Here is a 20,696-nt window from a genome sequence, read left to right as displayed (position 1 = left end):
TTGTGACAGCCCAGGGGCCCAGAGGAGATTTTCTGGTGGCTTATTATGTGGAAGGTTCCCTGGGGTATGAGGAGATACGTGTCCCCCCCAGCCAGGAAGGCTCAGGGTCTCTGCCCATCCCCTGTGGCTCCTCTTCACCAGAACCAGCTGGGCCTCCAGCAAGGGCACGGCTGGTGGCAAGTCGGGGGTACTTCCCGCTTCTCCAGCGTAGGCCGCCCCTCCTCCGGGCCTACGCAGGGAGGTCACTTTGAGGAATAGAGAAAAAGAAGGTGACGGGCTGTAGCCTCAAAGCCTCTGGCATCCCCAGCCAGAGCGGCTCAGACATCAAGGACAAACAGACTGGCAGAAGGAAGCCGGCTCTGGGGCAGGAGATTTATTTGCTCGGCGGCTTGGCGGTGTGAGCCCCCAGGACACAGGGGGAGCACCCTCCACAGGCAGCGCGGACGCCAGGCTGGATGGAGGCGCCAGCCTCCCGGGAGGGGGTGTGTGAGCCAGTGCCCCCTGCCACAGGGCAGTCACACGATGCCCTCAAAGCCCTGCAGGCCGCACTTCTTGCCGGCCACCTGGCAGCCAAACCTCAAGGCCTCCTGCATACTCTTGCCTGGAGGGACAGAGAGCTGGCTCAGCCCGGTCCTCCGCGCAGGGGCAGGCCTCAGCCTGGCGCCTCCTGCCGGCGTACTCACCCTGGGACAGGCTGAATATGACCGAGGCGTTGAAGGTGTCTCCGGCCCCCAGAGTATCCACCACCCGGGGTGGAGGGAAGGCGTCCGAGTGGAGCAGCCGTCCATCAGGGCCCAGTGCATCAGCGCCCTCCTCAGCCCAGGCGCAGACCAGCATAGCCCTGCAAGCCCCTCCACTCAGCTGGGTCGTCATCCCGCCCCTGGCCCCCAGCCTCATCCCCCTCCTCAGGGCAGTGCCGCCCCCTCCCCGCGTCCAGACTCACTGGTTCTCCACACCTAAGGCCCCTTCCTGGCTTCCCCCTACTCACCCTTTCCTCACACGACCGTACAAACCCCTCAGGGCCTCCCCCGCTGACCGGAACCCCAAGTGCTTGGCCACATCTTTGCTGACAAACACCTGTGGGCAGTGGAAGAGAGGCTGATGGTCCCCCAAACCCAGTCCCCGCTCAGTCACTCACCACCAGCAGCCTAGCGTTGCCCCCATATTATAATGCCACTCCTCCAACATGTCTGCCTAAATCCCCAACGTAGCATCTCACTGTCCCACAGGAATGCGTTTTCACACTTGCTCAAGATATGCTAGAAGCCAGCCCTGTAAACTGTGGCACAAAAGTCCCTGGTTTATTTGGTCTGAGATCAACGAATGTCCCTGCAATTGAAAATCCAAAGCGAGCCTCGAGCGCCATCTTGCGGTGAAAGCTACCGCTGCCAAGTTACGCGCCCGGCTCTCAGGAGCGGTTTGCTTTGTTTTCCTGGTACAACTATGCCCTCTGGGCCAGGTTTCTTCACCTTTAAAATAAAGGGCCAGGGGTTGTAGAGCTTCCTCAACACCAGCTACACGTTAGAACTGCCAGAGGGACGTGATCCCAGGACCCCGGGCTGCTTCTCCCTCTCCCACTCCCCCTGCTTGTGTTCCCTCTCTCGCTGTGTCTCTCTCTGTCAAATAAATTAATAAAATCTTAAAAAAAAAAAAAAAAAAAAAGAATTGCCAGAGGGAGTTTTGCTAAAAAATACTTCAGCTGAGCTCCACCCTCACCAATCAAATAAAAACCTGCCGTGTGGCTCAGGCATCCACACCTCCGGGCAGCCACGGTGGAGGCCCAACCAGCTTGGGCTATGATGCTAGGATTGTCCCTCAGAACTCATTTCCATCCCAGCACTACCCGAATTTACCTTATGCAAGTCCCCTTCCCATCCTCCCTCACCCCTCGGTGGCTCCCACAGCCCGCCACCCACCCCAGAGTTGGAGGACACCCGGGAGAACTGTCCTATTCCCTCATTTGACAGGGGGAAAGACGGAGGAGGCCCAGAGAGGAAATGCTCCCATGCCGGGTGCGCTGGCTGGCTCTAGGAGCCCTCTGGCCACTCTCGTACCCGTGCACCCACTGGGATGGAGAAATTTTTCTCCATCGCCACCACTGGGGCCTGCAAGGGAGTCCAAAGCTGGGGGCCTGCCTCTTTGCCCCCCACCTGCTAATGACAGCAAGCCATTCCAGGTGTGGTAGGCATTCCCGGTAACCAAGGGAACGCTTGGTTCCTTTTAAGACCTAAATGAGAGGCGCCTGGGTGGCTCAGGTGATGATCCCGGGGTCCTGGGACTGAAGCCCCCCACTCCCGCTCTCTGCTCAGCGGGGAGTCTGCTCTCTCTCTCACTCTCCCTCGGTGCTCTCTCTCTCTAATAATAAAAAAAAAATCTTAAAAAAACCCACAAACCCTAAATGAGCTGCACGTGGCAAGGGGAAGCTGCGTGGGCCACTCACCACGTCTCCATAGCCAAACAGTTGGAACAGCTCCTCTCGGGGCTTCTCCACCTCCACGGACACTCGGATCTTCTGACCCGGAGGCTGCGTGGCATTGTGCTGTTCTATCCGCCGCAGCATCTTCACCTGCTCTGAAGCGTTCCGGCCCTGGGGCGGGGTGGGGCGGGACGGGGCAGCTCAGGGCCAGCTGGGCAGAGCAGCTGCTCTGGCTTCTTCTTCCCTCCCTGCTGGTGGGCGAGGGGGGACTGGGCCGGAACGCCATCCGAAGTTTCAAAATTCTAGAGCGGTCATGGACCTTGGAGACCTTATTGACCACCTCCCAGCCCCACCCCCGCCCCCGCCATTTCACCGACGAGGAGACAAAGGAATAAATGAGAGACTTTCCTAAGGATCTATGGTGAATTAAATGACAAGGCTAGGATTAGATCTCAGGCCTTCTCCGAGTGTGGAGGAGGTGGGCAGCCTGGACACAGAAAGCGTGGGCCTTTGCCTGGAGCCAGCATCCTGCTTCCGGTGCCTACATCCTGCTGTGTGAACCCGAGTAAGGTGCTTTCTGGGCCTTAAAACACACAGCAAGCTGGAGCGGGGACGAGGGGGGTTGGAGTCCTTTATCTTGACGTACTTCATGGTTCAAAAAAATGAAGAAGGCAGAATACGTGAAGGGGCTGGCAGGTTGAGCCCCTCAAAACACAGGTAGGGCAGCACTTGCCTCAATGTGGATCCACTTGAACCGGGTCAGATCAACCTTATCAAAGTCTGTAGCAGACACATCTGGCAGGTTCCTAAGTCCCAGGACAGAAAGGAGAGAGAAAAGGCCTGGTGAGGTGAGCCCGGGCCCGGATCTCTGACTGGCGGCCGGGGCCCTATCCCTGGTGCTGCCTGCTGCGTGGCCAGACTGGATCTCCAACACGGCCTTCTGAGGCTCAGCTCCAGGACAGGCCCCGTTCCAGGCCAAACTCCTGACCACTCCTTGCCCTACTCGGCTCCTCCCAGACAGGGGGCTGGAGGCAGTCTGCCCGGGTGCCCTTTGGGGTAAACTCAACGGCAGCATGGGTCAAGAGGCCAGCTGAGTGTGCCTTGGGGACCACATCTCCCAGAACGCTCTAAGAGCACCAGGGACTACAACTCCTAGAATCCCCCCTCGCCAGTGGCGCACGTGCTCCCAGCATGCAGTGCCCCGGTGAACTACAAAGTCCACGGCTGCTCTGGGCCTGGTCCCGTTCACTCCCGGTGCCCCAGCAGTGACAGCACCACTGTTCTAAGCTTGGCAGCTCCATGTTGCAACCCTGCGGTCAAGGTTGGTGCTCGAGGATGAGTTTACAGTTCCGCTGACTCAGGTGTAGAGCCCCGGGAAGGGTCTGCCTTGACCAGAGACCTACACCTAACCTATGTCCTCCCCTCCATGGTCTGTAGCTAAAGCGATCTAATTAGCTGTGTACCTGGGCCTTTGCCATTGGTAAGTGGGTCCAAACCCACCAGCCTGCTGTAGTTGGAGGTAATGTGTGTGGATATGCTCGCACTGGGGCCAGGGGGCAACAAATGTTTCTCCTCTGAGCTCCTCTCCTCTTCCTGTGAACACCCATGTGGTGTCCTTGATCAAAGTTGCTACAGATCAGGGGCGCCTGGGTGGCTCAGTTGGTTAAGCGACTGCCTTCGGCTCAGGTCATGATCCTGGAGTCCCGGGATCGAGTCCCGCATCGGGCTCCCTGCTCAGCAGGGGGTCTGCTTCTCCCTCTGACCCTCTTCCCTCTCGTGCTCTCTGTCTCTCATTCTCTCTCTCTCAAATAAATAAATAAAATCTTAAAAAAAAAAAAAGTTGCTACAGATCGTTGCTTAATGGGCAGATGACTAGGACCGCCCAAGGAGAAGGTCATTGCCAGCACATATGCCCCCTGGGACACACGGAGCCCAGAGACCACCGGCCATAAAGCTTGTCCTAGTATAGTTGCCCCCTCTCCCCCAGGTCCAGGAGTCATCTGGGCGGTAGGGACAGCCTGAACCCCAGGGCTGCTGGGTCTGGACTGCCTGAGCCCTAACACAGTACCTGGCACACTAGGTCCTTAGTAAACTAAAGGTCTGAGATTCTTCAGGAGGGACTCTGGGAGACATGAGAAGGGCCTGGGTCCACAGGGCCTCTCCCTAGTAGCTTGGGACTTTAAAGGGGATCCCTTCCCCTTAATTAACATGGCATCTGATGGCCTTGATCTCCGGACCCAATGTTCCCCTTCCCACTGCTTCAGCGATGCCTGTGAATTGTGTGTGGCTTCATTACGCCGGGACCTTTGTGGTGGGCTCATCTCTTCTGAACACCCAAACCCAGCTCCTTGGTGCCATGCTGCAGGCTGGCAACTCTGGGGCTGACCCTGGAAATTCCAGTGGGTCCCCTTCAGGGCTTAAGATGGCTGGAAACACATCTCCCATCCACCCCTCTCTCCTCAGAACAATTTCCCCACACCCACTCCCAGGCTGCTGATTGACCAATTATGAAGGAATCACATCATGAATTATGTTCTGCACAGGCTTGCCTGCCCATCCTGGGTGTTGACCAAGGCCAAGGCACCAGGCAGAGCAAAGCACATCTCTTCCCCCCTCATTTCTTCCCTAATTGAAAACAACTGAGAAATCACTGAACAGTTTGGCATGGGGACAATTTCCGGTACCAAGAGAGGCGGCAGAGAGTAGGCAGCTGGGATGCCCGGGGTGGCGAGCGAGGGAACTGATTGGTGGGCTGTGCGAGGGCGAGGCCAGGGGGCCTTACGTGTCGTAGAGCACAATGGTGCGGGAGCCAGTGGAGTTGTTGACGATGCAGCAAGAGCACGGGGTCTCCCCTCTGCTCTGCCAGGCCACCTGGGACACATCCACGCCCCGCTGCCTGAAGTCAGCCACCAGGAAGCTTGGGGCGGAGCCCGAGCCAAGGGAAGGGCAAGGAGACACAGATTAGAGCCTATAAGTGGCCTGGACCTCCTGCAGGGATGGGAGGGGTGCTGGAGCCCATGGGCCTCTCAGAGAAGAAGGGTCCTGTTCTGAGAGTTAGTGACGGCGGCGGCGGCGGCTGGCAAGGCGCAGACAGGCGTACAAACCTGTAGGCATGGAGGATGGTACGGCTACCAGTGGCCTCGCTGATGATGACCGTGGAGATGGGGACAGAGCCTGTGGTCTGGGAGACTGTGTAGCGTAGGTCCACGGAATAGCGGCGGAGGTCATCCTGGACAAAACTGCCGGGACGGAGTAACCCGCGGGGAGGTGCGGCTCGACAAAGGTTTGGGGACTGGAGGGCTGGTGGCAGGGCCACTGCGGACCCTGGATGCAAGCGGGGGAGTAGGGGGCGGGAGGGAACCGGAAACCCCCTGCTGTCCCAGGAGGTGCAAGGGCGCAGGAGAGGCGGCAGCGCGTAGCTGGAACTCAGGGAGAAAAACACTAAGGGACATTCTTTTAGATCCTGATTGAAGTAAACTCCAACCCCGAACCTGGCCTCCGGTCTGACTCAAGCCAGAAAGGATGTGCTGAAATTCATTAAACTGGCTGGGGCAGGTCAGGGGCCTGGAGCATGTACACCCTGTTTGAACAAAGCAGGTGAGGGCACCATGGCCTGTTTCATGCAAAGCCTAGGCAGAATTAATAATTACCAAGGTGGTACTTTGTTCCCCGGCTGCCCTCTACACACTCATCCTCACGGTACTCTTCTCTCTGAAGGCCCTTGTGGGGCCAATGTCACTCGACCCCTGCCTCCACGATGCCCAGCCAGGAAGCGGTGTGGCCTTGGTGAGGCCACTCATGGGCCCCTGGCTCTCGCGGCAGGGTGAGCCCTCCAGGCAGCGAGCTGGCTCCCAGTGCCTAACGCTCCTCAGAGTGGGCCTGGTCCGGGACTCTCACCCCAGAATCTCCTCCAATCAGAGTGAGCAGGAGGTGGCCCCTTGGGGAGACTGCACCCACAGAACAAGGGGGCCAGCCCCACGTTTCCTGGCCCTCTCTGGAGACAGCATCCTGTGACCACTAGTCCAGCCACCATCCCGACCTTTCTCTCTATGGCTGGACCCCACTTTTGGCAACACCAAAGCTAGACAATACAGACTTGTATATAGGTACCAACTTGGGGCATTATTCCTCATCTTACACCTCAAGGATCCTTTAAATAGTAACTTTCCCAAAGCATTCCAACTATGGTTTGGTTTTCCAAATGACTTTTTGCACCCACAGTGCCTGGCACATGGTAGGTGCTCATTAGATGTTTGTTAAACACATGGGGAGAAGTTGGAATGGCCCTCCTCCCGGCATTATCATTCCATAAAGGCGAGTCCACTATCCTAAGCAAGAGCCACGGTCTTGCCTCTTGCTGGGAAGGAAGACAGCCCCTCGAGAAAGTTAACAAGTGACCAGCTGCTGGCTCCAGGTCCCTCTGTCCCACCTCACAGGGCAGGCTCCTGCCCCCTGATCTGTTTCGTGCCAGTTCACTCAGGGGGCTGGGTTTGGGCAGCAACCCCCCTGAAACCAGGGTTCAAAGGGCTGAGTTTCCCAGACCAGCAAGCTGGCAGCCTGCCCTAGTGCCCACAGTGGGCAAAGCGTGGGCCTCACCTCCTGATAAGCATTTGCTGAACTGGCAGTGCCGGGGTCAAAGGGCGTTTGGGTCCCTGCGGCAGCCAACACAGAGGAAGTGTGTACGCCACCACGGGCTGCAGCCTAAGTAGCTGGAGAGCTGGGGCCTGCGTCTGGGCCCAGCGTCAGCACGTGACTTCAGGGTGTCCGCTGGCAGGGTGCTCTTGTGGCTGCAGTGAACAGGGAGGACACCAGCACTTGCCCTGCCCCCTCAACGGGGAAAGAAATCGTGGGCCTGAACCCTAGGACCATGGATGCTGGACACCCCCGGGGGAGGATGGGTCCGGAACGTCCCTGACTGCCTTCTGTCACAAGCGTAGCCGGGACCACGGGGACTCGAGAAGGGCAAAGTCATATCCACCACAGAGGCTGTCAGAAGCAAGGAAGAAAGAGGTGGGAAGCTGAGCAGGCTCCGGGGAGGGGCCAAGGAAACCGGCTGTGGAAATGAAGGCTTTAGCAGGAGAGCCTTAACACCTGAGCAGCAGATGAGCTCACGGGGGAGGGTCCAGGACGCTGGGACTCCACTCCGCCCCCTCCCACTCTGGATCCAGAGTTATCCCACCCCATTTCTTACAGCCTGCCCCCTCCCCCCACCCAGGGTCAAGACTTCCTTCTTTTCCACCCTCCCGCTCCCTCCTCCACTCACTCGGCAACGTGGCCCGGGGCCAGGGAGCCCATGAAGGCGCAGGGGGCTCCGAGCAGGGCCAGAACAGTGCAGGAGTTCGAAGCGTTGCCGCCGCGCTGCCATCTTTGGGACAAGCACCTGCAAAACACGCGGAGGGTCCCTGCAGCTGCAGCGGGCTGGTGCCGGGATAAGCAAGGCCGGCCACAGTGCCCCGGGTAGGGCCCGTGACGTGTAAAAGCTGGGAGCTCCCCCTCAGAAAGCATCTCGACCAGCCTTCTCATTTTCACGCATTCAGGTCCATCACAAAGGCAGGCTCCACTGTGGGTGACCCCGCTCTCAGTTACCACGACCCGCCTCTCCCCCAGGTACAGAGCTGTCGCACCTTCAACCCCGATGGCTGGAGAACGCCAAGTGCCTCTTCCCACAGGTGTCAAATCGGCTCCCTGCTCCCATCTCAGGGGAGCCCACTTCAATAATAACTCGGGTTAAAATAAGTAAGACAGGGAGCAAACCTGGACATTGAGGTCATTTAAGTGGGGGGCGAGGAGGGAAGGGGGAAGCTAACTTACATAATAATGTCAAAAGTTAATAAGATTATTGGATGAAGACCAGTTTTTCTCCATTTTTTTTGTTTCCCTTTCTTTCAACTTTATTGAAATATAATGGGCATATAACATTCTGTAAATTTAAGGTACACAACATGCTTTGAAACGGGCGTATTGCAAAATGATCACTACCGGAAGGTTAGTTAACACGCCACCCCATCACACGATTACCTTTTTTTTCTTTAGTTTTTCTCTATCTTGACTGAAAATCTAACTCAAGGTGTACACTGAGGAGACCAAGTGGAGATGCACCTGCAGGGCTTCGTTGTTATCAACAACAAAAACAGTGACTTATGCACATCAAAGCACTTTAATGATGTCTCATTGTGCGCCCACAATACCGTGGGGTAGACAGTGCAGGCTGTCATTTCTATTCCTCCAGTTCCAAAAAGAATAACTGTGGCCGCTTACAATAAGAACCACTAATTAAGAGAAATACAGGAAGCAGAATTTTTAGGCTAAGGTATATTGGCACACAAAACTTAACACTGAAGTTCCCTTCAGTCTCAGGAAAAGGGGTTCACGATCCGTCAGGAAGGATACTAGTTTGTAAAGGGACAAACATTTTTCGAGCTATGAGCTTTAGAGAAATTTTCATGCAGATTAGAACGGGGAGCCTCGTGGGATTTGACTGACTCAGAATCACACCAAGAGTTAGTGACGAAGCTGCCATCAGAACCCAGGCGGCCTGACTCCAAAACCACTGCCATGTACTGTGTAGTTGTGAATGGAAAGTAGTCAGGCCCCGGCTTGGATGAGGTTTCGAAGAGAGGGTATACAATTTTACTTTGTGGAAATCCTTCAAAGTCACACTGATACCCAACTTCCTGTGCAGAAATGCTTTGCTGAGCATGAGGATGCTTTCTGGAAGGCTCTTCTTGGCCTGGACTCTGGGAGGCAAGGCCGTAACTCAGGGGTCTGGCCAAATTCCAGGTGGTGGCTCCTGAGGGTCCCCAGATGCCTGTGGGTGGAGCCTGGAGAGCCTAGGAGAGGTGGGGCCGAAATGCCTGGGAAGAACTGGGTCCCCACTTGGGCTTGCTCATCTGGGAGGCACGAGAATCCAGGAGGTGGGCCGGGTGGGCTGGGCACGAGAGAGAGAGAGAAAGAGAGAGAGAGGCCCTATGGACAACCACACCGCTCTGCAGAGGAGCAGAACCATGGGGCTGGGGGAGGGGGAGGAGGTACACCAAGAGCAGGGGGCATGGAGAACACGGTGCCCTCCTTCAGAAGGAGCCCGTCCTGGTAGGAGCTAGCAGGATCTCCTTATCCTAGCCTCTCCAGTAAGTAAGCTCAAAGGGAATGGCACTGAAGCTGTCGTTGAAAGTGGCACTCTGGGTCTTCCCCAGGCCCTCCAGTCCTTGGGAGGACCTGCGGCCTTGGAACCCACACTGTTCTCCTGAGGAGGTCGAACTCCTCACTGTGCCCGCGTCCTGTGGCCGTGGCCGGCTTGACCTGGCTAGCGCTACAAAGCAGCCTACCCTTATGCCCCTCCCCCGCTGTCCCTGCCCTCCCTGGCAAGGGCTCTAACCTCTGGCAAACAGAGCAGCCCGAAGCAAAGGGTCAATTCCATGAGACGGGCAGCAGCAAAGGGAGAGGGAGCTCAGGAGACGACAGAGGGCTGGAGCACTAGATTCCTACGAGTTGTAATTACTGCTCTGCCACTCATTAACTATGTGGCCTTACAATAATTCTTTAATTTCTCCACAGAGGTAGCTGCTTCCTCATCTGCAAGGAGGGGATTTCACTGACCCTTACACACTTCCCATGGGCTGCTGTAAGCAAAGTACGTGACAGTGCTGGGTGGGCCCAGAGCCTGGAGGCTACTCGGGTCTCTCTCCTCAATCAGAACAGGGAGAACTGGGTATTCATGGCTATGAGTGCTATAGTGTCTTGTCTGCGTTAAACCTTGAACTAGCCATTTATCCAGTTCTTGGCTGATAAAACTGATAGCCAAGGAGCAATTCTCGGTATTGTAAGCACTAGACAGCACCGAGAGAAAAGCTCAGATTCCGCCCCAAAGAAATGCCCTTCTGGGATTACAGTGCAATGGTGAGGTTCTTATCAAGAGTAAATACGAGAGCCAACAAGCAACTCTTCAACTTCTACCAGACAACCAAGAAGGGTGTTGTTCACTGATTTTGTAAAAAGGACTTCTGGTAAACTCCTTTTGGAATTTAGCACCAGGGAAAGGTTGGTCATGGCACATGAGCCAGCTCCATCCATAACCCACAGGATTTCTAAATTTGCCTCTAGTGCCAGCAAGCCCTGAAGCCATAGTGAAGCTCAGATACCGCGGTTTTAAGCGTTCTTGCACTCTATCTGCACATACTTACTATTGAAAGCTACCTCAAAATTTATTTAAGAAACAGATGAGATATACGTAGTAGATAAATTAGAAGTAAACGCTGGTGAAAGACAAGTGCGTCGGTCTTTTTGTTAGAAAGAAAGAAGCTGGTCCTGCCACTTACTAGTTGCATGCCCTTGGATAAACCACTTCATCTCAGAGTTTCTAAACGCGGATAATGATTCCTGAAACGGGAATTGGCCAACACAGCGCTATCCAAAGCCTGGGTCTTATTATTAACGGCCTCAATTCTTTCCCTAGGTCCTCCGGGGCGGAGGGCACGGGATCCCAGCTCCTGAGGCTGGACTTTCACTGCGGGGCCAGGCCCCGCAGACCTGGGGTTGGGTCTTGGCTGCCGGGCTCAAACGCGGGGCTGCAGCGGCCCCTGGGGTCTCCGAGGGGCCCGGGCGCCCCTACCTGCTGTCCGTGTCCTCCTCCGGGTACTTGTCCACTACATTGATGATGTCCAGCACCACTAGCCCCACGCACAGGATCTGCTTGTCTTCCATGAGTCTGCTCCCGGAGCTTTCTGCCCGCCTGGCTGACGGGGTTCCTCCTGGGCTCTGCCTCTTATCCCAGAGGATTGTGTCCCTGCTCCTGGGGCTAACGTAGCTCTTCCTCTGCGTCCCGAGCTCCTCCCCCAAGGAGGCTCCTGCAGCCGGGAGGGAAGGGAGCAGGTCCCTTGCTCCCCACGCCCACCGATTCAAGCGGGCCTGGGAGCGCAGACCCCGGGGCTTTGGTCCCCGGCTTCCCCTCAGCAGGTGGCGTGGCCCAGCAGATGGCAACGCCTGCCACTTCTCGGCCTCAGTTTCCTCACTTGCCAGACAGCCTCGGAGCTAACGCAAACCTCTCTAAAGCGCAGCTAGGCAATCTCCTGAATGCAAAAAAAGGTGCAGTACCAAGGCGCCCCCTGCCCCTCCCTCTCCCGCACTGGCGGCTCGCACTCCAGACCCTAGACCCGCAGAGTTGAGCCGGGCCTCGCAGCTGCGCCCTGAACCCGTCAGCCCTAGCCGTCGCTCGCGCCGTCTGCGCCCCGCCCCCGAGGCCCAGCCAATCCTAGCTCGAGGCCCCGCCTCCGTCGCGGAGCGGCGGGGACCTCTAGGAGAGCGGCGGCGGTCACGTGACGGGGGCCGGCTCCCAGGGCCCCCTGGCGGGCGCCGGCCGAACAGCCATTCGGGGGAGGAGCGCCGGGCCGCGGCCCAAAGCAGCAGGCCCCTCTCTCCGCAGGCGGGTGCACGGCAAGTGCGCGCAGAGCCACCGAGCGGGGAGGTGGGGGCGACCAGGATAGGGAGCCCAGGGCTCCCTCCTCCCCCCGGCCTCTCTGTACTTCTCTCTACCCTTGAACACATACTGGAGCAGACAGTTTCTTTTGTTTTGTTTTCTTTTTTAGAAAAACCAAGTGTCTTTATTCCTGAATAGTTTAGTATGGCGGTGGGGGTCGGAGCCCCTCGGGAGAGCCCTGCATCGGCCTAGAGACCCGCTGGAGGAGCTGCGAGGGTGCGAGGATTGGCTCCTCCGCAGTCTGGGCCCTGCAGGGGACGGCGAGCAGGCCAAAAGTCTGGACGAGGGGACCCCAGAGTCCCCGACCCGGCGCGCTCAGGCCATGGAGAGGAGTGCTCTGGGCGCCTGTGCCACAGAGGGTACGGGACGGCGGCTCGCCTACGGCTGCCGTGCCAGGACGGAGCCCCGTCCCAGGCGGGGAGCCCGGGGAGCCCCGTCACCCCCGCTGGCTCTTCGGCGGGCGTAGACACTTCGGGCTGGTCGGGCCCAGCCGCCTGTCTACACCTGTTCTAGCTCCAGGTCCCCATAGAGCAGGGCTCCGCTGAAGATGGTGAGCGGCTCCTCCGAGTGCGCCAGCTGCCCCATGACCAGGTCGACGCAGACCGTGTCTCCAGTCTGCAGGGGCAGGATGAGGCTGAAGACGCCCAGGGCGCCGGGGCTGGGCTGGCTTTCGGCGACCGGCTTATTCTCCAGGCCCTCAGGCTCATAGCCACCAGAGTCTATGCGGGCCACGCCCAGGTTGGAGCGGGACAGCACGGCCTCCACTTTCTCGTGCCGATGCCCAGTCAGCACCGCGCTCAGCAAGTAGCGCCCGGCCAGTGGCGCTGTGAACACGCCTGGGGACAAGGATGGCAGTCAGGAGGGGAGACAGGTGGCACGGGCCAGGGAGGTGTTGGGGAGCCCGCCCAGAACTCCTGGGCTAAGGAGAGAGCTGCTGGGTCTTGTCACCTGTCTTCCACTAGGATGTAAGTTCCACCAGGCCAGGGCATTGGGTGTTTTGTTCATTACAGCAGCCCCAGGCCTCCAAAAAAGAAGCGCTCCTTCCCCCCACCCTTAGCCCAAACTGTGGTAAGAATGAATAAATGAAGGAAATAGGGGTCTCCCCAAACCAGAGCATGAAAAGATTCCCCTTGCCCGAGGGGGCAAGAATGAGAACATATCACTGCACAGCCTCCAGGGCCTGCCCCACTGCTTCCAGGCTTACCAGTCTCTGGATCATAGTAGCCGCCATCGTTGAGCAGGACTCTGTCGAAGGGCACTGTGCCTGGTTCGGACCGTGGCAAACTCAGGGCAGCTGAAAAGGCCACCCGGGGCACAGGGGCTGCTGGTGCCCCCTCCACTCCTGGGTAGGGGTAAGGTAGGGGTCAGAGGGCATGCTCAGTGCAGAACTGCCTGGCGCCCTTCCCCTCCTGGGTCTCTCCCTCCAGGGCGGCCTGAGGCCTTCCATCCTCCAACCCCTAGTTCAGTTCCCCTCCCTCCAGCACCGAATGAGAGGAACTTACCCTGCTCTCCCTGGGGACCTGTGGGAAAAGGGGAGGGAGGAGTGAGAAGTGGGGCAGCTCTCACTAAGTCACTCAGCAAACATCTGCTGAGTCTCTCTCAATGTGCTAGGTGTCACATAGACTCCAAAGCAGGAATGGGGGTATCAAGAAAAGGAAGAGTAGGGTCCATCCAGTTCAACTAGCCCCTAGCCTTTCACACCCTTCATAGCCCTGTGAGCTCAGCCTTAGTCTGCAATACAGTACTAAAGCCACCATATCCAACTAGCCCATATAGTAACTGTCCCAGCTCCTAGTCACTGTCAGCCATGTAGGACTCCCCACCCCCCCAACTCCTTGCCCCTTTCCTCCCTTCTCTGTCAAGTTCAGAACGGAATGCATGTCAAGCCTCGGGCTGCTAGAGGTGTGGGGAGCCCTGGCTGCGATAGAAATCTCAGCTCACATACCTGGTGGCCCCACGGGCCCCGTTTGTCCATCCTTGCCTGGAAGTCCCGGAGGTCCAGCAGGGCCTGGTGGTCCCTGTATCCCAGGAGGCCCTGGGGGCCCAGCCTCACCTGCGGGCCCTACAGTGACAAAATTAAGTTGAGGGAAAGCCATAAAAGGAGTTTCCAAAGGACAAGGAAGGTCGTGGCTCCATGGGCAGCTCCTTGCTGCCCATGCTGGATACCTGGCTGTCAGAGCAGCACCCCACCCCTACCCACCGGCCTGTCTGAGCTGCCAGGGGAGAGTGGGGAGCTGGGAGCTTGGGTCATCTCTTGTGGACAAACCAACCCCCAGGACAATGGTGGGTCTGTAATTCATGCTGGGCAGAGCAAGGAGAAAGTATATAAGGTTAAGACTGGCTGTTGTGGAGGAAGGAAGGAGAAAGAAAGGACCTGAAAGGGGTCCCCCCACCTCCCACTGCATGCTTCCTCTTGCCCCCTCACCAGTGAGGTCCTTCAGACTGAGCTGGTGAAGCTGGTCCTCCAGGAGCAGTACGGAGCTGTTAAGGACACCGAGCCGCCTGCCCAGGCCTGCCTGCCCCCCCAGCAGCTTCTCTAGCAAGGCTGCCTGTGTCTGGCTGGTGCTGTTGGTTTCCCGTAGCCCAGCCCAGAGCCCAGCCACGTGTCTGGAAAGGCCCTCGCGCAGGCCCTGCAGTCCCCCGGCCACCGTGTCCAACCGCTCACAGACTCCCTCGAGGCGGCCCAATCGCCCCTCTAGGCTGGGGCACTGGCCGGCCTGTGCCTGTCCCTCTTCGAGGCCTCGGAAGCGCTCCTCACTCTCCGTGGCATGCTCTGTGGCCTCCTGCTGCAGCCTGTTAATTTCTGAGATGATGCGGTCCTTGGTGGCTCCTAGGTCAGCCAGATCAGCACCCTGGCCTTCCACAGTGGTCTGGAGCTCATGCAGTGAGTCGTTGAGAGAGCTGAAGGTGAGAATAACCTCCGAGAGCTCTCCTTGCAGGGCCTGGAGGGCTGAGCCTGAGCTCCCCCCAAACACACTGAAGCCATCCAGAGGCCCTCGGCTTGGTCCCCCAACACCTGGGCCAGCCCCAGGGCCCCGTGGGGGCAGCAGGGGGCAGGAGCAGCGCTCCACACCATCCCGAAGGCGGCCCAGCTCCTCTTGGACACCGCCACAGGCCCCACAGCCCTCATCCCCACGGGCCTGCAGTAGTCCCTCCAGTTGGCCCAGCCGTGCGGCCGTGAGATTCAGCTGCATTGCAAACTCTGCAATTGTCTCGTCCTGCGCGTCCACGCGACCCTGGAGCTGGCCCACGACCCCTTGCAGTTCCTCCAGTGCAGCCTGCTGGGCCTCCCCGGCTGCTCCCACCTTGTGGAGGCCTGAGCCCACCAGACGCAGCTGCCCCTCGCTGTCTAGCACCCTGCGCTCCAAGGCACTGAGGATCTCGCTGACCTGGGAGTCCTGCTCCCCAGGGGCCCCAGAGCAGAGCTGCCCACACGCCTGCACGGCCCCTGCCACCTGCTCTTCCAGCAGATCCAGACGCCCACCCAGCACCCCGCTCACGTTGGCCAACAGTCCCTCCAGCTTTTCTAGTCGGCCCCGGACAGCAGGCAGCCAGTGGCCCAGGCCCCCAGGCCGCCCAGGCCAGCCCTCCTCCTGTTCTGAGGGACCCAGAGTGGAGTTGAGTTGGTCCTCCAGGCGAGAAAGGCGGGATGCTAAGCTGGTGTAGCCTGGGGGGTGGCCCCCCTGCCCCGCCGCTCCTCCCAGCTCGGTGCCTCGCCGCCCGCTCAGCACTGTCACCGAGCCGGCCACGACATCCAGCCTCCGCTCCAGCTCGGCCAGCCGCCGGCCCAGCTCGGGAGGGCAGCACTCGTGAAGGGGCCTGCGGCCCACCGCCTGCCCGGGGACCTGCCGCTGCCGCTCTTCCACGGAGGCCAGTAGCTTCTCCAGGGCCCGCAGCCGCTCTCTGTCCTCCTGCTGCTGCCGGCGGAAGCCTTCGAGCCCCGCCAGGCACACCGAGCAGGACTCCTGCAGCCGCCGCTCCAGCTCCCGCAGCAGCTCCTCACTGGGGCCCGGAGGGGCCGGGGTGGGTTCCAGGGCCCCGCCGCCACCGCCGCTGTGATGGTTGTTGAGATGGCCCAGCTCCTGGTCGTGGGTGGAGACGCGGTTGTCCAGGAGCTGCAGCTGCTGCTGGATCTCACTGAGGGTTTCGTGCACGCCGGGGCGGGCCGCCGCATCTGCGGGCTGCTGCCTCCCGTTAAGGGCCGTCTCCACAGCCCTCTGGACGTCTTCGGCCAGGCGCCCACTCAGTCCCTGCAGGACACCTCGGAGGCCCTGCAGCTCCTTTGTCAGGCTCTGCACCTGCTCCTCCAGCTGCTGCACCTTCTCTGAGTCCCCAGGACCTGGCAGAGAGGGGAAGGCATCAGCACGGGGCCGGACCTCAGGGCTCAGTGCCTACCTCCCAGGCCCTGCTCTCCCCAGCTCCAACCCGAGGTCCTCGCTGATTCGGCCACTCCTTAGCTGGGTACTTTGGGCAAGAAAAGGTGGAAGGAAACTCCATTCACTGAATGCCTCTAGGCCAAAACCGTACCATGGCTCTTCCCCCCTTACAACAGACTCCATTGGACAGACACGGCAGCTTTTCCCATTTGGTAGACCGTGAGAAAGAGAACTGGAGGAGATTAAGGAACTGGGCCCTGGATTACAAGTTTAACAAGCGGCAGAGCCAAGTTTCAAACCCAGCTCATCCATCTGACCACCAAGTCTACTGTCCAGAGTGTCTTTCAGAAATTGCTTCCTCATCTGTGAAATGGGAATGTGGGGAGGCACTGCGGCCCCCACAACAGTGGCTATTCCGAGCAACGTCTCTCCATAACACCCCAGGGACAGACGAGGTTCCACGGGAAGCCTGCGGGGGCTCTGGCTGGAAGGTGGGGGAGTCAGCCAGAAGTTCCTGTTTCCATCATTACAGCATGACTATCTCCCTGGCAGGCAAACACAGCACGTCTGCAGTACCCAGCGCGCACGCACACTCCAGAAGGCCACGGGGACTGCTGCATTCTGGGACCTGCAGTCTCCAGAGGCCACCGAGGGGCCTGGGACGTGTAGTCGGGTGCGGTGCATTCTAGGACTTGTAGTCTGAACGGTCTATCCCCTTGGTGACCAAGCTTCTGGAAGGAATTCCCCCTTCCTCCCGCAGCCGTTCCCAACTGGGAAGTATCTCGGCCACATGTGGGCGTGCGTGAGCACATTCTCTTTCTCTGCCTTCTTTCTCTCTTGATCTCATTCTCAGTTTCTCTCTGACTCACACACACACACACACACACACACACACTACACACACATACACTACACACACAATGCACGCACAGGCAGAGAATCTCAGGGGTCTCACTCCCTTCTGTCCCCTTCTTCTGACTTGGAGCATGGAGCTCTTCCCTCGGCAGCCTGGCCCCACATTTTCCAGCCAGCACCAGCTCCCACTTCTCTCCCCAGTGGCTCCATACTCACCTTCCCCACCTAGTCCACTCAGGTGGCTTCCTGCACTGGAGCCAGAGAGGTTGGGGCGGGCGGGCCGGGGCCGGGGCCGTGGTGTGGTAGGTGCAGGACCCAGCGGTGGGGCGGGACCCTCAGCGCAGTCATCGCCCCCATATCCCTGACAGCACCTCCATTCCATATCCGTCACGGTCTTGTAGGCCACTCGGTAGCGAGGGCGGAGGAAGCTGCGGTACCTGGGAGACGCAGAGGGAGGCCTCTTTACTCCTCCCTGTACTGGCAGCGACCCTGAGTCACGTCCTCAGAGATGGGCAGCTGCTGGTGGTGGACAAGGCCTGTCCCTCAGGCTGAGTCCCCCATACTGTCCGGCATGTGGCCATACTCAGATGACAGCTGTCAGCTTGCTGGCCAAGGGCCAAATCCCTGTTCTTCCTCCCCCTGTCTTCTGCTGGAACCTCGAACTCCTCATTTTGAGCCTGACTCAGCCCAGAGAAGGTGTCTGGGAGCTGGCGGGGTGGTCTGGGTAACTTTGCCCTCAGTATCCGCCCCAAACTGTTGCCTCGGTGTCATCTCAAAATGGCTCTGACTGAAGGCCCTGGTCCTGCCCCTGGCTACCTGCTTTGCACAGATTCCCTGAGTTGGCTACCCTCCTTCTGCCCTAGCCCAGCCCCCACCAAGTACCCATTCCCCAGCACTGGAGCTCACATGATGCTGCGGGGACACTGGGGCTGGCCCCAGCCACAGGGCTGGTAGTCAGGCTTGACGAAGGTCTCCACTCCATCCTCAAGGACACAGCTCACTGTCCGGGTCACCACATAGGCACACCAGTTCCTGTAGGCACAACCCCACCTGGGCCCAAGGGCCAGAGACACAAGCCCCAGAGGAGGACCCAGGGGCTACCAGAGGGGCTGAGGGAGGGTTAAAAGATGAAGGGCCCCCGGGGACCAGTGGGAGCCAGGGCTTTGGCAGGGGCAGCTGCCCCCACGCCTTCCTGAGCAGTGGGAGTCGGTAAGGACTTTTCAAAACCGCGAGAGGAGGCACAGAATGGAAAACCGTAACTACAAGAAGTCAGTCCTCAAGGCTGGGGGGTCCTGGGGAGCCTCTGAATTCACACATTCATTCATGTCCCTTTCTGTGTCAATCCCCAGCTTGGCGTGGCCTGTCTGCGCCAGCTGGCTGGGTCCCTCTGGTGATCCCCTGGATGCTGGCTTCCACCCACCCTTCAGGGGAGAGGACAGGGCAGGCAGGGGTCCAGCTCAGGGTTAAGTAGAGAATAAGCCATTGATGAGCCCTGCCCGCTTTGGGGCTTGCGTTGTACACTCTTGGCCCCATTCAAGCTGGCCTTTGATCTGTGTCCGGCTGGAGAGCCCAAAGGAACAGAGCAGGAGCGGTGTCAAGAAGAATCACAGGTCACTGGATGGGCCCATGAAGCCCAAGGAAGGGATAAAGGTCTGCCGGAGGACACCAGGCGGGTACGCAGCCGGCAGCGTGCAGGAAGGCCTGGCCCAGGCCCCTCAGGGTCGTTTCCCTGGGCACCTAACTACAGGTCCCCCTGAGGTTAGAGAGGGACCTATCTATTTAGGGGGCCCTAGAAATGCTCCGCAGGAAGGTGGGCTCGTGCGGAGCCACCTGATGGCTGGGCTTCCTCTCCCCTTCTTCCCCGCATTAGGGCATTCAGCCCCGGGGAGGGTAGCCAAGGCGGGGGCCAGGATAGCCACCTTCTGACCCACCCTCCCACCCACGTCCAGCCTTGGGCTGGGACCCAGACTCTTACCTGTGGCGGCTGGCAGGCCGGGGGGCGCTCTGGGCCTGGGGTTCCCCAGGGCTGAGGGCCCCCCCGGCCCCCGTGTAGAGGCTATAACCGCGGGGAGGGTAGCTAGCTGCCCCCACGGCTGTGGTCAGCAAGCAGCAGAGGTAGCAGCTCCAGAGGGTGCCGGGGGCCATGGTGGGGGCGCTCCGCGGTGGCCCTCAGAGGCACATCCTGGCCTGGCCGCTGGCGCCTCTGTCTGGAGTAGGGGATGCCGCTGCTCCAAGGGACAGCACTGGCCGGGTCCTGTCCCCAGCTTCCTGGGCAGCCCCCAGCCACACGCCTCCTTCTTGGCCGCCTGGCCTGACCCCTCTCCCCCTCCTCTTCCCTCCTCGGGCTCCTGTCCGTCCCTCCCTCGGTTCCTTCCGCTCTCCTATTCTCCACTTCTGAGGGGAGTTTGTTCTCTGTGCCCCCTGGCCTCCTGTGCCTGGTCCCTGCCCCTCTCAGATGCTGCTTCCTGGGCCTCCACCCCCTCGCCGCAGCTGGCCCTCCTCTGGTCTCCCTATCTGTTTTCCCCAATGACCGGATCCTGGAGGTGACAGGGCTTTGCCCCTGTGGCTGTAGAGAGGCACAAGAGTGGCTGTGGGGCGGGCCCTGGCCTCCCGCCTCCCTCTCTTGCTCGCTCCCTTCCCCCCCTGTCTGGCTGGCGGTCCAGCCTCCCCCTTCCTCCCCCTTCCTCCCCCCACCTCTCCAACCATCGTGCGCCACATCTGCTTCTTGTTAACTCCGGGAAAGAGAGGGAAAAAAAAGGAAAAACAGAGAAATGTGGAGTTGCCGCCAGGCTTGGGGCCAGCCTCTCAGACGGGCCACATGGAGTGGAGCCGGGGCCAGGGCTGGGGAGGAGGCCCAGGGCTGCTTGCCTAGACAGGGACCAGGAGCTGGGGCCACAGCTCCCCAGGGGCTAGGGCAAGCCTCCCCGGAGAGAGAAGACCCAAGAGGGGAGCCAGGAGGGGAGAGGAGGAGGGGAGGACTGTAAAAGGGAAAATGAACTTGTAGGGCTCCAGCAGGACATCACTCACTACTTAGTCCAGCTGCCTCCTTTTACAGATGTGAACAACGAGGCCCAGAGCTGGAAAGTAACCTGTCCGGGCAAGCCAAGAGCAGGGCTCTGATTAGAATCTACGTACCTAGGTCAGTGACTTGGGACAAAGAAGGAGGAGAGGAGAGAGGGCTACTGGGCCAGGGAGGAGGAGGAAGAGGACTCCACTGAGGCAGGCAGGAAATTCAGAGAAGCTAGAAGAGGAAGAAAGGAATCTGGAAATGAGGGCACAGCCTTCTGTCAGGCATGGAGAGGACACGGACAAGAGGAGAAAGACTCATTCTCAAAAAAACCAAATGAATATGGATCTCAGGCTTGTCTTGGTGAAGGTCAGGCCATAAGTGGGGGAGTTGAAGGAGCGAGGCCAACCGAGTGGTATCTACATCTATGGAGCCCAAAGGAAGTCCTTCCCCAGCCTGGAGGCGAGCCTGAGGGCCTCTGTAACCGGCAAGGAACTCAGTCACACTCAACCACCAGCCTGACCCGAAAGCTCCTCTTGAGAGGAGTCCGAATCTGTCAGCTGGGCCCCC

At 59.2% G+C, this 20,696-nt stretch overlaps 2 protein-coding genes across 4 annotated transcripts; both read right to left on the bottom strand.

Moving 5' to 3' along the window:
• Positions 1-325: 325 nt before the first annotated feature.
• KHK (ketohexokinase) lies at positions 326-11,824 on the bottom strand. 3 transcript variants are annotated; one of them, XM_045884256.3, is made up of 8 exons: positions 11,025-11,824; positions 7,680-7,796; positions 5,199-5,333; positions 3,150-3,222; positions 2,441-2,587; positions 989-1,077; positions 684-841; positions 326-601 (listed from the first exon to the last, which is right to left on the bottom strand). In XM_045884256.3, exons 1-8 carry the CDS (start codon positions 11,114-11,116, stop codon positions 516-518), a joined length of 897 nt encoding a protein of 298 aa, XP_045740212.1. In that variant the 5' UTR covers positions 11,117-11,824; the 3' UTR covers positions 326-515. The 3 variants fall into 3 exon arrangements, with proteins under 3 accessions (XP_045740212.1, XP_045740211.1, XP_045740210.1); XM_045884254.3 differs by lacking the exon at positions 5,199-5,333 and adding an exon at positions 5,521-5,655 and having other exon boundaries at positions 329-601; XM_045884255.3 differs by lacking the exon at positions 5,199-5,333 and having other exon boundaries at positions 328-601.
• Positions 11,825-11,970: 146 nt separating this feature from the next.
• Positions 11,971-19,679, bottom strand: EMILIN1 (elastin microfibril interfacer 1). Its single transcript, XM_045884251.3, has 8 exons — positions 19,095-19,679; positions 18,026-18,151; positions 17,336-17,556; positions 14,314-16,227; positions 13,834-13,950; positions 13,391-13,408; positions 13,093-13,230; positions 11,971-12,724 (listed from the first exon to the last, which is right to left on the bottom strand). Exons 1-8 carry the CDS (start codon positions 19,262-19,264, stop codon positions 12,387-12,389), a joined length of 3,042 nt encoding a protein of 1,013 aa, XP_045740207.1. The 5' UTR covers positions 19,265-19,679; the 3' UTR covers positions 11,971-12,386.
• Positions 19,680-20,696: the final 1,017 nt, after the last annotated feature.

This window comes from Mirounga angustirostris, unplaced genomic scaffold (genome assembly GCF_029215605.1).
Source record: "Mirounga angustirostris isolate CCGP_5_RB_7025 unplaced genomic scaffold, mMirAng1.0.hap1 SCAF_10, whole genome shotgun sequence".
In the NCBI taxonomy this organism is placed as follows: domain Eukaryota; kingdom Metazoa; phylum Chordata; class Mammalia; order Carnivora; family Phocidae; genus Mirounga; species Mirounga angustirostris.
This window is presented reverse-complemented; position numbering and strand designations above follow the sequence as displayed.

What these genes read in the sequence shown, in the direction of transcription:
- KHK (XM_045884256.3), bottom strand. Translation starts at nt 11,116, where the DNA reads ATGGAAGACAAGCAGATCCTGTGCGTGGGGCTAGTGGTGCTGGACATC. An exon ending in GCCCCGGGCCACGTTGCCGA is followed by an intron (nt 5,334 to 7,679) that starts GTGAGTGGAGGA and finishes CTCCGCCCCAAG; the next exon opens with CTTCCTGGTGGCTGACTTCA. An exon ending in ACCATTGTGCTCTACGACAC is followed by an intron (nt 3,223 to 5,198) that starts GTAAGGCCCCCT and finishes CCTGGGACTTAG; the next exon opens with GAACCTGCCAGATGTGTCTG.
- EMILIN1 (XM_045884251.3), bottom strand. Translation starts at nt 19,264, where the DNA reads ATGGCCCCCGGCACCCTCTGGAGCTGCTACCTCTGCTGCTTGCTGACC. An exon ending in CAGTGTCCCCGCAGCATCAT is followed by an intron (nt 17,557 to 18,025) that starts GTGAGCTCCAGT and finishes TGCGTCTCCCAG; the next exon opens with GTACCGCAGCTTCCTCCGCC. An exon ending in GAGTGGACTAGGTGGGGAAG is followed by an intron (nt 16,228 to 17,335) that starts GTGAGTATGGAG and finishes CCTCTCTGCCAG; the next exon opens with GTCCTGGGGACTCAGAGAAG.